Below are 16,507 nucleotides of genomic sequence, written 5' to 3'. Positions count from 1 at the left end.
GACAATTTTTTTATAAACGCACTCCCAAATCATACATTTTTTACAATTTAGCTTGAAATTGCGCTTTTGAATTGTAAAATCATAATATCAAACAAACAAACAAAACCATGTGCTTCACTCACATTAGCTTAGTTATTTCTTACTTTTATCTAAAATAGATAAGCAAAACACTAAAAAACATACATTTCAAATGTAAAATACATTATTGTTGTATTTGTGAATAATGCGCCACTATATCTAATGGTTACTGTTCACACGACACACATTCATCTTATTAATATAATATTCGTTTCTTCATATATCTCTTTTTCCAAAAAAAAGTTATACTATTTATCTCTTCACATCTCTCTTTTTTAAAAGTTAAAAAATGGGACAATGCTTATAAAAAAAATAAATAAATAAATGATATAGATAAAAAAAAAAGATAATCGAATGTATAGTATATTTTAAAACTCATTAGCTACATTATATAAAGTGAGTTTTAATTAGTCATTGCTTAAAAATATACATAAAACATTTATTTTCTTAGGAAAAAAAAAAGAAAAGAAAAAGAAAAAGAAAAAAATGCACACGCAATAAACCCAAAAAAAAAAACGAGCGAAGCAAGGAAATAAAATCAAACTCTTCGTACTAGAACATCTGTAGCAGTAGCAGTACGTAATATTGGCAGCGGCATTCGCAGATCGCTCCACAACCTAAAACCCCAAATCCACCTCCCAATTCCCCTTTCTCTGAAATCAAACGCCACAATCCCTAACCCCTCTCTCGCTCTCGCTCACGCGCTTTTCTTCGCTCGGGTTCGTTTTTTGTTTTTTTGTTTTTTATTTTTGTGGGGGATAGAATTCGTCTTTTGTTTTTTTTTTTTTTTTTTTTGAAGAGCAACAAAATGGACATAGAGCAAAAGCAAGCGGACCTGATCGAGCACTTTGTGAAGCGAGCCTCGGCTCTCCAGGGCTCGGCCCTCGGGGCCCTCGTCGCCGACGCCACCTCGCACCCCTCCCTCTTCGCCTTCTCCGAGATTCTCGCCGTTCCCTCCGTCCTTCAGGTTCGGCTCTCGCTCTGTTTCGTTGCTCAGAAAGCTAGGGCAACCGATTGAAAATCGTGTTTTTTAATTGAATGTTGTCAAATTATGAATTTTATGCTTCGTGCATTGAAATATAGCAACAGCACGTATTTTTGTTGATAAATCTTTCTTTTTTTTTTTTCTTTTTTTTTTTGTGTGTGTAAGAGTTTAGGTACCTTAGATTTGGCACTTTTCCTTGATAGTCACTTTTGGGTTGATTACTACTCACTGCAGTCTAATTGGTCATGGTTTTATGTGAAATTTGTGGTTTGAGACTGGTATAATATTGAAGTTCGTATTGTGATTAACGAATGAAACAAAGCATTTTTAAATGTTATGATGGTAGATGATATTTCTGCTACATCGAATGAACAATTGCCAAGATGTTGGTAAATGAATTGTATAGATGAATTAAAAGATTGTTGACCAGTTGTCATTGGACATATTTTTATAACGTGTTTATGTGTATCAGTTCTTTTGCCATTGATGTTTCACTTAATTTTCTTTGGCCATTTGTGCAATTTGTGAAGGCTTTCATCTTTATTGTTTCACTTAAAAGGCCTTGAGGCTTTGGATTATTCAGTATCACATAAAATTGATTCAATGTTTTTCTGGGTTTTAACTATAAACCTGTGCAGCTTGAAGGAACTGATAGTTCTGTGTACCTTGATGTGCTTCGTTTGTTTGCACATGGCACTTGGAGTGATTACAAACGTAAGAATATCAGATCTTGCTTTATGTTTTAGCATTTGTATTCCTTTTTGTCACTCACTAGTTGTCGGTTTGATTTATAAGGATATTCATTATTTACTACAATAGTTTTGTTCATAATATAGGGTTGAGGCATTGGTTTATTTATCACTCAGTAAGGTGTTGTTTGGACAGAGCTTAATAGCCATATGCTGCCTATGTTCACGACAATTTCTGAAAGTTTTACATGTTTATACTGTACAGTACAATCTTGAATTATTTATTTATTTATTTTATAAGTAATCAAAATTTTATTAGAAAAGGAGAGGGCGCAACTCACCTACATATGAAGTATACAAGAGAAATATCTAATCAGAGAAAGAAAAAGACGAAGAAAATCATGATAACTAGAATATGAAGGCAATCATAGGGGACTGTCCATTGGTAAAGGGTTTTGAAGATGGAAGGCCTTTACTTCCACCACCGATCTCTCGCAATCCTCAAAGCTACGGTCATTTGTTTCTCTCCATATACATCACATCAAGCAAGGCTTATCGTCCACACTGCTACCTTTTGAGAAGAACTTTGCTGCCCTCTCCACCATGCAAAGAGGTCCACTAGCCTCCAAGGCATAACCCCACTTTAACCTATAGGGGTCAAAGATAGAACTCCATAAGGCATAATTAGTCTCACAGGAGAGTAGAAGGTGATCTACATATTCTTCACTCTTCTTGCACATGAATCCAAGAGAAAAGTTCACTATCATGGGTGGTAAGGGCATTATAAAATGACCGAACATCAAAAACCCCCTATTTGAAGGGGCCCAACACAACTTGTCTTCTCCACCCTCGTCTTAGTCTGATGGAGTACAAAAAATCGAAGAATGTGGTAAAGAAATCCACCTCCTAGTCATGTGACGCTTAAAACTGGTGTTCCATTGATGAGAGTCGCTAGCAAGCTGTACATATCTGCTACAGAAGCATCTTTGAAGCGAGCTATACTGAACAACTCTAGAAAGGCTACCATAAGGGTTTCCTCCACCACGCAGCATGCCAAAATCTGATTTTAAAGGTATCCCCCACCTCGAATCTAGTGTATATAGAGAACTCTCCCCAACCCTTTTTGATAAACTTCCAAAGCCCAACCCTGTATGACTCATTAACCTCACAAGAACTCCACCCACCCCACAAGTTGCCATATTTACAATCCACTGCTGCTCTCCATGGAGCCTCTCTCTCGAAAGCATAACATCATAACCACATTTCTAAGAAAGCTCGGTCAAATACAATTAACTTGTCACCCTCAACCCCCATTCCAAAATTGGAAAACAAACCTTCGACCAATTTACCAAGTGATATTTACCTTCCCATAAAAAAAAAACTTTTGTAACTTCTCAATGCGATTGGCAAAGCCAACATGGATGGGGAAAAGAGATAAGAAGTAGGTAGGCAAATTAGACAAATTGCTCTTAATCAAAGTAATCCTACTACCCTTCGACAAATACAACCTCTTTCAACTGGCTACATTGTGCTCTATCTTTAATTCCATCCCCAAATAGACTTGGCCTTAAAAGGAGCTATAGCGGAAGACCGAGATACTTTATAGGCAAGGAAGAAACCCTGCAACTCAAAATGTGAGCCAAGCCTTCTACATTATTGACATTACCAACAAGGACCGACTTTGATTTAGTTGGATTGATCTTCAAACCTGAGACGACTTCAAAACACTAAAACAAACAACCCAAATAACAAAGGTGATCAGGGTTTGCCCCACAAAAAATAATTGTGTCATCCACGACCAGGAGATGGGAGATGTTAAGGCCACCAATGTTCTTAGACCTTACAGAGAATCCTGAAAAGAAACTCCCCTTCACTGTAGCGGATATCATTTTGTTTAAAGCCTCCATAACAATGACAAACAATGAAGGACATTAGGCAGGCTTATGGGTGCTTGTAGTGAGTGGGAGGGGGATTATGAATATCTGTACAATTCAGTTGAACATTATCACTGTGTGTGAGGTAAGTTGAAAATGTGCACAGGCTTTAAAAGAAAAAAAAAAAAAAAACCTATAAACTTGCTGCTTTTTTCTGATATTGTATGATCAAAATCATACCTACAGCTAAGAGCTATATATATATATTTTCTGGTTTTGAGAAGTGGCTTGTAAAATTTCCTTACTCTTGTTGCTTTTCAGTTTGCTTTCTTGAGTTCTAATTATAATAATTTCAGCTGGTTTTTGCCCTGTAGTTGGGGCGGTTGGTCTCTTGGTGGTTTTCTTGGGAGTTTTTAGAAGAAAGAGGTTGGAATGTTTCAGAGTAAACTTATGGCTATCAATAATTTTGAAAATATGAGATGAATGATAAAATTTATTACAATTGCGGAGTATTGCAAGTCTCCCATAATGTTTGGAATAATGATTATCTGATTTAAGAATCCAAGAAAATGAGACATCGTCTCAAGATACAATATCACAGACTTGCTTCATACTTGTGCAAGCACTCTTGATCCATTAGTTATTGGTCCTGTAGCTCTTTCCTCCCATACCAGCTGGATGTTGGCTAGAATGATTGAACTTTACAAGATCTTTTTCTTTTGCCTTTAAGCTAATTAACTTTGCAAAAAATGAAGGCTGTAATGGCTTGTGGAATAACCCACCTGTAACTGGCCATTTGACAGAAGGAAGCAACATGGTTAATTATGTGGCACTCAACTAACAAAAACTCATCTTGAGTTTTATCATAGTAAATTAGTAATGCTTGTTTTATCAAATTTCTTCTAACAATTTCCTGCCCTTAAGCCTTATTTGAGTTGTGCTTCTGCAAGGCATAATGTGATAGAATTTTGGCTATTGAAATATGTATGCGTATAGGTAATGCTGACCGTCTTCTGCAATTGGTCCCTGAACAAGTTCTCAAGCTAAAGCAACTTACTGTGCTTACACTGGCTGAGACAAACAAGGTATTCTTCCTTGGATTCTGAACAATTTCTTTTAACAAATTCATATCTTTTTGAACAGGCTGATTTACCTGTCTGATTAAGTGATAGTGATAGTGGTTACTGCATCATGCTTTTTTGCCTACTTATATGTATTTTACTAGAACCATACAGGTCATGGTCATTCAGAAGGTTTTCCCTTCTAGGTGCTTCTTTGTGACATGTCTTGTTATCTGTCTTAGGGTCTAATTGTTAAGTCCATACCCAGGTCCTACCATATGATCAACTGATGCAGGAGTTAGATGTCACAAATGTACGTGAACTTGAAGACTTCCTAATCAATGAGTGCATGTATGCGGTAGGTATTCTCCCTTTGAATTCCATTTTTCTGTTCAATATCAATGACCTACTATATTTGGATATACTTTTAACTGCTGCATGTAGTGGGGAAGTAGGGTTGTTATTTCTATAGAGTTTTGTAGTCAGTAAATCAAATTTGAAGGGAATGATTTCAGGGGCTATAAGTAGAACTCATACTGATTTATGTATATATATATTTTTATTTCTTCTGGGGGTGTTTTATGTTTTCTATGATGTTGGAATATGACTATTTTATCACACTATCATACTTTGAATGACAGGAAACCGTGTTCAAATGCTTTAATCACTTTATGATGGTTACTGCTTTTTGTTACAAGTATAACAGCATGTGCTTTGCACCTAGTGCCTTTTTAATGCTACATCGTTGTTTATATTGATATTTTTTTTAGGTAAAATAATAGGTAAATCAAATAACAATTTGTTTTATCAGATATATTAACAGGATTTTTAATACATATAAAGCAAATATTTGGGAGGTCACTTCCCTTTTTATGAGTTCACTAATTAAGTAATTTTTAACAAATGCTAACTTCTTGTCTACACTATATATGTGATAGGGTGTATGTTAACAACGCCTTATATTTGATGCTGACTCCTTGTTAAGTAATTTATTTTTATGATTTTTGTTATTTTTAAACTTTTCTTCTTTTGGTAATTATTATGACGTATTTCCTTTGCGCCCCTTTGCGCCTTGATAATATATCTTTACTTATCAAAAAAAAAAAAAAAATTATTATGACGTATTTCCTTCTTTTCTTTTTTTTTTCTAATTTTTTTTCCTTTTTCTTTTGGATGATGCCATCTCTCAATTAAATTAACAATAAATATCACCTAATTAGAACTCCAACCCCTGTTACTTCGTTTAGCGTATTTTGCTTGTTTAATTTTCACTTTAGGAGTTCATGCTTTTATTATATGTAGATAGATTTCTTTTGTAATTTTACAGATGGTATGGATGACAAATGGAAGTTTTTTCTTTTCTTTCTTGTCCTGAACACCTCTTTTTTGTTTAAGGCTTTGAGGACATGTATTAATAATTACAATGGGTCTTTATTTATATTATATGTATCTTTTGGTTAGGGGTCTGCTATAAGTCTATAACTGATAAGATGAGAAAAAGCATAAATAAGAATGTACTGATTGTTTTGTTTGTGTTTCTTGCTATTAGGGCATAGTTAGAGGGAAGCTGGATCAGTTGCGAAGATGCTTTGAGGTCTGAGCTCATCTTCCTTGCCTCTCTTTGAGTTGCCACATTTCTTTTTATTAACTTGTTTATGATTGTGTATTGCAGGTTCAATTTGCAGCAGGGAGGGATCTAAGACCTGGTCAACTTGGCGGCATGATACAAACGCTGTCAAGCTGGTAGTGTCTCTGGTTCCAATAGCATTTGAGTAATTTCTGTGATGATATTTGGTTTTTTGTCTGATTGCTAGATCAATCTTCTTCTCTTGAAGAACTTATTTTCCATGAAGTGGTCCTGCTTTTAGGTGCATTTATAATTTTTCATTTATAAACTCCGGTGCTATGTTACTTTTAGCACTTGGAGAGTGATATAACTTTTTGAGTGAGCTTTAGTAATTGCATGTTCTGTGGCCTTTACTCAGTCCTTTTAGCAAATAATGTTCTGTGTGACATCTGGAGGTATGTTAGCCTTTGTTTAATCCAGCTGGCGAAGTCCAAGCAAATTCGTGTTCCAATTCTTGACCTAGCATGTCACATGTTTCTATTGCTATAGCTACTTGTTCATTAATAAAAAATTGTCTTTCAAGATAATAGTTCTCATAGGTGTTAGTATTATGTCTAATATTGGTTTATGAACATTGATAGGTTGGCTACATCAGACAATCTACTTGTCTCAATTCAAGAGAAGATTAAATGGGCTGATAGCATGAGTGAGTTGGACAAGAAACACCGGAAGGAGGTTGAGGATAGGGTGGAAGAAGTAAAGAAGTCCCTTTCACTCAAGGTCAGTTTAATCTAGTTTTATGTTTTGAATTGCTTATGTTGTCCTTTTTCTCCATAATTTAAAACTAGTTATCTAAATGCAGAATATGGGACATCCTATGGAAATGAAGTTAGTCTCCTTGTTTGTTTATTTAATTTAGTTTTTTAAGACATTTATTATTATTATTTTTTAATTCTTAGTTCTCTATGTGCATTTAAAAGTACGATCCATGGCTAAGTTGTTAAAGGAGCAAAATTGGTTAGATGTGCTGGAATGGCAACTATTAAACCTAGAACAAAAACTGAGAGTCTGTAGTTCAGATGGGGTTGGCATTATTAAGAAGTGTAGCATGACCAGCTCATTGGAATATGATGTTATTAGATGTAGCTTACCAATAATAATAATAATAATAATAATAAAAACAGCTAATCAATCTAATTGGCCGCATAACTAATTATTTATTTCTGAACCAAATCAAGTTCAGAGAACCAATTTAAAATTTTAAACAGAGAATAGAACCATTTTGTCGTAGGTTTGCTACTGATGTAGTTCTAGAGCTTGTCATAGAAATGAGAACCCAAGTGGCTGCTGGTGCCTGGCGGGGATGAAACAAAATAACTGGGGGATAGAATTGAATTATATGATGTTGCTGTTAATGCTGTTTAATTTTGTGCCCTCTGTGCAAGCAGAAGGGGTGCGTCACAAGTCAAAGCTCTGGGGAGTCCCAGAGATTATTAAGGGGGTTGGAAGTATAACTTTCTTTTATGTATATTGTTATCAGATTATAGAAGTTGCAACCCTATGATTTTGCGTTTCTCTTGTATATTTTCTGTATACTTGGGTTGCGTTTTGTGCTTTTAATGATTCTTTTGATCTCCTGTAGCTACAATGTTATTAGATTGAAAGTCTTTATTTCATTGTATGGGATATGTTGGTCGATGTGTCTTACTTACATTGTGGCAGAAGTTGCAACCCTATGATTTTATACAGTTGCATGTGTTTCTTTATTTGCTCCTTTTAGATAGGCGTTTCTATTGTATACTTCATGTATACTTGGGTTGTGTTTTGTGCTTTTAATGATCCTTTTGATCTCCTGTAGCTACATTGTTATTAGGTTGAAAGTCTTTATTTCATTGTATGGGATATGTTGGTAGATGTGTCTTACTTACGTTGTGGCAGAAGTTGCAACCCTATGGTTTTATACAGTTGCATGTGCTTCTTTGTTTGCTCCGTTTAGATAAGCGTTTCTTTTGTATACTTTCTGTATACTTGGGTTGTGTTTTGTGCTTTTAATGATATTTCGAGTACACCAAAAAAAAAAAAAAATCGCATGTGTTTCATGACACACTCCTTTTGATCTCCTGTAGCTACAATGTTATTAGATTAAAAGTCTTTATTTCATTGTATGGGATATGTTGGTCGATGTGTCTTACTTACATTGTGGCAGAAGTTACACACTGTAAGCAGGCCGACATTGACTTCCGAGGGCATGAGGAGATCTACTCTGAACCTGGTGGAGTGATGGACTACGAGGAGGACCGAAGTCGTCCCAAGAGGTAATTCAATACATCTTTGCCATTTTTAGTGATTCTGCTCCCGTGAAGTCGCGGTCGAAGTTTTAATCTGATTCTGTGTTTACAGTCTTGTTTCATCGATTGATTTATTTACCACCAATCTACTATCGGTTGGTGAAGTCAACATTCTCCCTATATCTATCGCATCCTATAAAATAATACTCGGTAAAATGGATTTCTAAAGTTATTTTTTGGTAGTACAGTTTCCAACAACTACATCAGGATTTTTCATTTTCTTTTATTTGCTTTTATTTATTTCAATTTGAAGTATGGATTTAATATGTCAGCGGGGAACAAGCAAGTAGATAGGGTTATGGAGGTTGAGCCCTAATTACAATTGCATTAAATATTAGTTTGGATCATCAATTTGAATTGCTTAAAAATTCTACTGTTTGACTTAACAAGTTGGAAAAATGCAGGAGGCGGCATCCGATTGCTTGAACGAATACATGGATGGAGGGAGCTCATGGGATTGGCTTTGGGCTTCGCCTGTTATTTTTTTTTTGTCTGTTCATGGATTCAAGCAACGGATGGTTCTGCATTTGGGGACAATGATTCTTCATTGATGGTGAACTTGTCATTGTTGCTATAATCATTAGCTTGTATTCCTGAGTCAGCAAGAAAAAGACCAGATTTGGTGGTGCGGCTTAAATGTTTTTTTGTTTATGTAGCTAGGTACTTGTGGCTATTGATGTTGCGTATTAATTTGTCTTGTGAAGAAAATGGCTGCCTGCAATAGTTTCAGATGTCTGGGCTACCCATTAATAGTATATTTGTTTCAACATATCTTTAAATGTCTTGTTTCACAGTTAGAGTTCTGAATGCTCAGTATGCCTACCCATTTAGCTTGCTGGATCTGCTCTTTACTTTGTGTTTGCAATATCTTTTGGAATTGATCCTATGGAGTCTAATCATACTTCTTCACTGTATATAACCCTCATCTATTGAGGAAACCTTCTTAACAGGTTGGATGTAATGTGAAAATTAATTGCACTGGCTGTAGACATGAAAGGAATTTTAGGTTTTTGAGATGAAATGATGAACTCAGCCTTTCAGCGTAAAATATTTTATGAAAAATGTTATCTTATTTTTTGAGTGTTTGGCGCGATGTAAAATATTGGTTAACTTGAAAATATTTTAAAAAAATAACTTTTACAAAGCATAAAATGGTTTACGCTTGTCATTCTTAAACAATTTTTCATTGCTTTCTCATACCATATGACATACAAATGTGATAGGGCCCTTTATGGGGTATACCTGTCTAAATAAGTCTTGGGTTGTCTTAACACTTGTTTGGACAAGTGGGTTTTACAAGAGGCTTTTAACAATTGCATGCCAGAATTGCAAGTAATATGCAGACAATTGCATTGAATTCTAACCTCACCTCCGAAGGGTTGAAAAATTTTATTCTCATACTCTTCTTCCGTATCTCTTTGTCGTTTCTCTCTTTTTTGTAACTCATTGGATTATATGAAAAATATAAGAAATATTTGACGATTTTTCATATGAACCAAATGTTAAAAAATGTTATTTGAACCATTTTTAAGGTTGCAAAAAAAATCAAAAAATAGTAAATTTTTTTTTAAAAAAATGTTATTAACTAAAAGTATTTTATGCCAAAACAAATGAACTTTGTTCTCTCAAAGCTTGGTGGCTGCCTGAATAGATTCGTTTACATGTCAGCTTTAATAGCAAATTGTTGATAATGGCTCAAATTGTCAATAAGTGTGAAGATAATTGCTGGAAAATATCAATATTCAAGTTGGTGGGTTCAAGTCATATTTATCTATAAGAGGATAAGGTTAGTTTTAAAAGGAGTCCAAGAACAACTTGGAATTTGATTTTTGGAGAAAACGTGTGTGGATAAACATGTGGGCTGCAATGCTTATCTTCATCATGAAAAAGACTTTGTATTCATGATGGTTTCGTTTTCCCAGCAGCAATTAGATTAAAATTGTTCTCCTATTTTTTCGTGATTAAGCCTCTATAAAAGGACATGCAGTCCTTGGTTAAGTGGGGGATCCGGAAAATCCAAATTGGTGAGAACACTTTGTGACTTTTCTTTACTGGGTATTTGAGAGGGACACTTGAGAGTGGGGTGTACAAGGGGTTAAGGGCTTGGGTTTGTGATATTAAACTTGAGCGGTTCAGGCTTGTACCATTGTACTTAATATTTCTCAATAGTAAAGAAGGAGACCGGATCACGCCCCGTGGACGTAGGCATACTGCCGAACCACGTAAACTTTGTGTACGTGTGTGATTGGTGTGTGTTCTCGTGCGTTTTATTTTCAAACTTGTCTTTCGCATAAAGGGCTGGTGGGAAATTGGTAACCAATTAATTATCAATTTTCCCAACAATTGGTATCAGAGCTTGGTTGCGGATTTTTACTAGTTAAGAAGAAATGCAGTCCTTGAAGTTTGGGATTGAAAGGTTCGACGGAAGAATGAACTTTGGCTTGTGGCAAATACAAGTCAAGGACATCCAATCTGGGCTACACAAAAACGTTGAGAGCAGCAGGTTTGGCAGATTGCTCCAAAAACGCTAATATTATTTCTCTCGTTACAGAGAGAGATGATGATGTTCTTTGATAAGGGCATGTACATCCTCTGGTATGACCGCTAAAAATGTCAGGATAATGGATGTGTTCTATTAGCGGGTCCACATTTGCATACGAGACATTGGTTTGGTTTTTTTTTATGTCGGGTATGTGGTGGAAAATGGTGTCGATGGTTGATGAACTTCCGGGGGAACCAAACATGGAAGTTGCACCATATTTTTTAGCAGGATTTTTTCGACATGTGCTAAAAATGAAAATTCTTGGAATGGTTTAATTCTAAGTGCATGTGCTCTTTATGGTGGAGCATGATAATTCTTGTAGAATTATTACTGTTGGTGTAGACAGTGTTTTGCAAGACATCCCAGGGCGTGGGGATGGGCATCGGTCAAGATACGGACCTGAGGTCTCAGGTGGAGTTGTTGCCAAATTTTCGCCAAGGTGGAGATTGTTGATAATGGCTCAAATTGTCAATAAGTGTGAAGATAATTGCTGAAAAATATCAATATTCAAGTTGTGGGCTCAAGTCATATTTATCTATAAGAGGATAAGGTTAGTTTTAAAAGGAGTCTAAGAACAACTGGAATTTGATTTTTTGGAGAAAACGTGTGTGGATAAACATGTGGGTTGCAATGCTTATCTTCATCATGGAAAAGACTTTGTATTCATGATGGTTTCGTTTTCCCAGTAGCAATTGGATTAAAATTGTTCTCCTATTTTTCGTGATTAGCCACTATAAAAGGACATGCAGTCCTTTGGTTAAGTGGGGATCCGGAAAAGTCAAATTGGTGAGAGCACTTTGTGACATTTACAAAGTGTAGAGAGTTTTTCTTTACTGGATATTTGAGAGGGACAGTTGAGTGGGGTGTACAAGGGGTTAAGGGCTTGGGTTTGGGATATTAAACTTGAGCGGTTCAGGCTTGTACCATTGTACTCAATATTTCTTAATAGTAAAGAAGGAGATCGGATCACGCCCCGTGGACGTAGGCATATTGCCGAACCACGTAAACTTTGTGTACGTGTGTGATTGGTGTGTGTTCTCGTGCGTTTTATTTTCAAACTTGTCTTTCGCATAAAGGGCTGGTGGGAAATTGTTAACCAATTAATTATCAATTTTCCCAACACAAATCACATATCCTGGGAACTTCAAGTTTATCGTCACTACACATTTGTGTATAGAGCTAATTAGCTAAAGTTTTCAGGTAGATTTTGAATGATATTGTAGAAGAGATTTTTATTTTTATTTTTGGGAAATTCAGAAAAATTAGCATTTCTCCGAAAGCTCAAGTAGTTTCTTTGCAATCAAAATTGCCATTTATATAAAAAGTTTAAACTGATAAGAAATTGTGAATTTAATAATTTAAATTAACAAGACGAGATCCAAAATAAATAATATTTAATTGAAGGTAAATTGTGAAGTCAATGTTTAAATTTACAACCCCAACTCTAATACTAGATTAAATTACTACTCATCTAAAAAAATTAAATTATAAAAAATAATAAACTCAATCATTTAAATTAATATTTTAATCATTAGAAACTCTTGTGTGAACCAATTATTTATTCTGATAGTCGTGGTAGTTGGACAATGTCACAATACAATTTGGTGAGCACATGTTTCTCCGATTCTCTTTTGAAGTTATTTATTTATTATTAATATAATATGTTGAGAGGGACACGACCTTGTCGTCGTCTGAACGTGGGCTGCTACTGTCGGGAGTGGCCAGCCACCAGCCTGAACAGGTGAAAATTACTATCTTTGTTCAACTTTATGTTTTCCATTCCGTTCACATCATGTCAAACAGATGCTTTAACAAATAACAACGTCTAGGAATAGAAAAGAAGACAAAATGCCAAAAGTGGAAGAGAACTAAACAAATGTTAACTAGGTCAATATAAATGATAACAACCTCATGTTCTAGGTTTTTTTTTTCTTCACCCCCACAAACTACCTCTGTTTTTTTCAATGTTTTAATTTTTACACCGTCCCCTAATCTACCATTAGAGTTATAATATCCCTATTTTGCAATAGAAAATAGCAAAAATATCCGGCATTCTGACTTTTTTTTTTTTCTTAAATTTTCACGGTATTTTTATCATTTTGTATTGTAGAAGAGAGATATTGCAATTCCAATTATAAATTGGGGGATGTTGCAAAAATTAAAACGTTAAGAGAAACATTACAAAACGAGCGGTAGTTAGATAGGAAAAATGTAGTTTTTCTTTATATATATATAGAGAGGGGAAGTCCTCAAGAGGTAGCTCAATCGGTTGGGAACATGCCTAATGAAGCGAAGGTCACTAGTTCGAATCCGCTTCCCCCTCTTGTACGGATATGTCAAAAAAAAAAAAAAAAAAAAAAAAGAAGAAGAAGAAGAAGAGAGGGGGAGAGAGAATATTGAGGTTTAATTAGTTGATAATTATAGTGGTTGATCATGTGAATGCATGTTATAACTTTTTCTTTAAAAAGAAAAAGAAAAGAAAAATGAATTAAATAGTAATATTCATTCACGAGGGAAACCTTATTCAACACAATTTGAGAGCAGAATGGAATTTCAGAGTCGGTGACAAGAAAGGTAGAGTTGGTGGCAAAGTGTGACTTGCATGGCTTTGGATTTTGGGAGGTAATTAATTAGCTAGTTTGAATATTGAATGCATGTCTTTTTCATACCGCCATGAAAGTTCCTTCTTCAAGTAATTTTTGCACATGTTTTAGATGGGAATACGATGTAATATTTGTTTATTTCTTTTATTTCTTTTCTTTTCTTTTTTATTTTTGTAAATATTTGTTTATTTCTTAGCTTGTCTGGAGATGGAGATGAATGATTGCTTAAATTTGGAAAGGCCTCTATCTTATCAGCCTTGATATGTGTAAAAGTAAAGCTGCAACTTGACTCTATCTTATCCACTGAGAATATATCATATATGTATTTGTTTAATGTATTCCATAACGTGCATGATAAGTATAAAGGGTGATAAGAAAAAAAAAAATGAGAGCGTCGTTGGAGTACTATAACTTTTATTGCAAGTGTCTTACGACATTATATATAGTATTTGTCACATCAACTATTACAATGTAGACAGTTACGTGATAGTCCATGTGACACCCATATCTATAATTAAACAGTAGACTATAAATGATGCTGCAAAACAATTTTAATAAAAGTTTTAATACTCCTATCATTTTTTTTCAAACAATAATAGGAATATTAATTGACTCCTAATGATGCTATCAAGCTCACCATTTTAGAAGGAAAGCCCTTAATTGTTGTAATTTTTCTTAGTCTCTTCAGTTTCTTCTTAAGCTAGGCGCGCATAAGCTAAGTTTTATGGGGTTCTTTTATTAGTACTCCTGATTTTCATCATGGGTTACAACCACCAGCTTTGTTAGTTGCATTCTCACTCGACTTCCACCTTTGAGGTCTCCCTCCAAAACAGTGAGGTGCTAATTATTGTTTGTCTAAATTGGAATTTTTCGCTAACTTGCTTGTTTTTTTTTTTTTTTTTGGCTGTTATGTTTGTTGTTTCTAGTTTGGTTGTTCTTATGTACTTACAAAAAAAAATTAAAACAGAAAGTAGATGAAAAAAATGTGCTCATAGCATTTATTATGCAATATTTCACCACCACCTTAAAATGATATATATTTTTAAGGAAAAACAGTACTTATTCTCCTTCACTCAATTTTATTTTATTTTTATTTATTTTTTTCTTCTTCTAATGTTTCATTTTTTGCAATATCCCTCAAATCTAATATTGGGGTTGCAATGTCCCTCCTCCATTCGAAAATTTTGTAAAGTTAAGCAGAAAGAGATGCAAAATGTCCATTATGCCCCATGAAATTTAAAACAAACAATTACACCATTGATTTTTTTAAAAAAATTCTTAAATAAAAAATACCCCTCCCACTTTTTTTTTTTTTTTTTTCCTCTATGCAAATGAGCAAGATGGAGCAGCCAACTGAGACTACTCTATCTGGGCGTAACTATAGTAGCACTTGACCATTGTGAATTGCTTCGGAGGGGCCTAGATGATATGAACTACACACACTTCCTTAATACCAATTGAATTATAGTCTGATTCAACCCCACCGGGATATTAATAATTTTTGTGACCCATGGCCACGTTGTGGATCTGGAGCGACACTGTAGGTCTTTTTTTTAAGCTATATATATATATTTTGGGGTCACAAAATGACCATTATATTCTCTTCTTTTTTTATTTTTTATTTATTTTTATTTAAGAACAAATTTTAATGGAAGAGGGACATTGTAAGTGGTAGATTGTGGGAACACTGCAAAAATTAAAACATTAAAAAAAACATCACAATTATGATAATAGTTGAGGAGATCATAGTTTCCCAAGAATGAAGGGACTAAAACATGAATGATGATGATGCTGCAAACAACTAAGATTCAGGAATCATATATATTTGAATATTTGAGAGCCCCCACCTTAACCACCTCTCTTAACTCCTACCCAAATCTAACGGTAAAACCAAAAACATTATAAAGTTTGAGGGCCCAAATAATTTCATCGCAGTTTATATATTTCGTTTACACACGTGTGATTTATATACATATTTTTTTTATTTACAATTAAAAATTTAATAAACTGAGTTGATTTTTTTTTTTAATTTTTTTAAACCAAATCTAAAGGAAAAAAAAATTGAGACCGAGAGCGAAATTAAAAATAGGGATAAATGTAAAATTGGTCATTGTGGTTGACCTAAATTACAAATTATTTCCTATCGTATAAAAAATGAGACAAAAATTTCCCCCAAATCATACTAGAGGAAATATCCTTCAACCAATTTAAAATAGTGTTAAGTGTCTATAAACATTTAAAACATTAGTCTAAGTTAGTAAACTGCAATTAATGATCTTAAGAATTTAATGTATGTTTTAAATGTTTATAGACACTTAACACTATTTCAAATTGGTTGGAGGATATTTCTTCCTGATTTGAAGGATATTTCTGTTCTAAAAAATGACAACCTGAAAAATCGTAGTTGTCATTTTTAAAAGTCAAAATTTTTTATAAAAACACATGTCGTGTTTTTATTGAGTATGACGTGATAGAGTTACTTAAGGGAAATTGATTTCAAGAAGTAAATAGTTATTTTGGCCTACTTTGAAGACGTATAAATTATTTTGTATACCACATAGAGTGATTTATAATTTAGATCAACTAAAATAACTTATAAATTATTTATTATATCACATAAAATAATTTGGTAATTTAGACCAACTAAATAACTAATTTTACATTTATTCCTTAAAAATATCGGCGGAAGTGGATTGGATTGGGATATTTGAGAGAAAAAGAAAAAAAAAAAACCAAAAAAAATATATACAATTCATCAGC

General features: G+C 34.1%; 1 protein-coding gene across 3 annotated transcripts; it reads left to right on the top strand.

Annotated features, from left to right (window-relative positions):
* Positions 1-635: 635 nt before the first annotated feature.
* On the top strand, positions 636-9,453 carry LOC132181310 (COP9 signalosome complex subunit 7). 3 transcript variants are annotated; one of them, XM_059594476.1, is made up of 9 exons: positions 636-1,045; positions 1,702-1,777; positions 4,623-4,711; positions 4,956-5,045; positions 6,237-6,281; positions 6,360-6,430; positions 6,896-7,034; positions 8,481-8,569; positions 9,007-9,453. In XM_059594476.1, exons 1-9 carry the CDS (start codon positions 887-889, stop codon positions 9,026-9,028), a joined length of 780 nt encoding a protein of 259 aa, XP_059450459.1. In that variant the 5' UTR covers positions 636-886; the 3' UTR covers positions 9,029-9,453. The 3 variants fall into 3 exon arrangements, with proteins under 3 accessions (XP_059450459.1, XP_059450478.1, XP_059450467.1); XM_059594495.1 differs by having other exon boundaries at positions 8,464-8,569; XM_059594484.1 differs by having other exon boundaries at positions 637-1,045; positions 8,461-8,569.
* The last annotated feature ends 7,054 nt before the right edge of the window (positions 9,454-16,507 follow it).

Source organism: Corylus avellana, chromosome ca1, assembly GCF_901000735.1.
Source record: "Corylus avellana chromosome ca1, CavTom2PMs-1.0".
Classification (NCBI taxonomy): Eukaryota; Viridiplantae; Streptophyta; class Magnoliopsida; order Fagales; family Betulaceae; genus Corylus; species Corylus avellana.
This window is presented reverse-complemented; position numbering and strand designations above follow the sequence as displayed.

Excerpts from the sequence above, each read along its gene's own strand:
- LOC132181310 (XM_059594476.1), top strand. The coding sequence starts at position 887 with ATGGACATAGAGCAAAAGCAAGCGGACCTGATCGAGCACTTTGTGAAG. Across the intron at positions 6,282-6,359 it reads AGTTGCGAAGATGCTTTGAG|GTTCAATTTGCAGCAGGGAG; the intron begins GTCTGAGCTCAT and ends TGTGTATTGCAG. Across the intron at positions 8,570-9,006 it reads GACCGAAGTCGTCCCAAGAG|GAGGCGGCATCCGATTGCTT; the intron begins GTAATTCAATAC and ends GGAAAAATGCAG.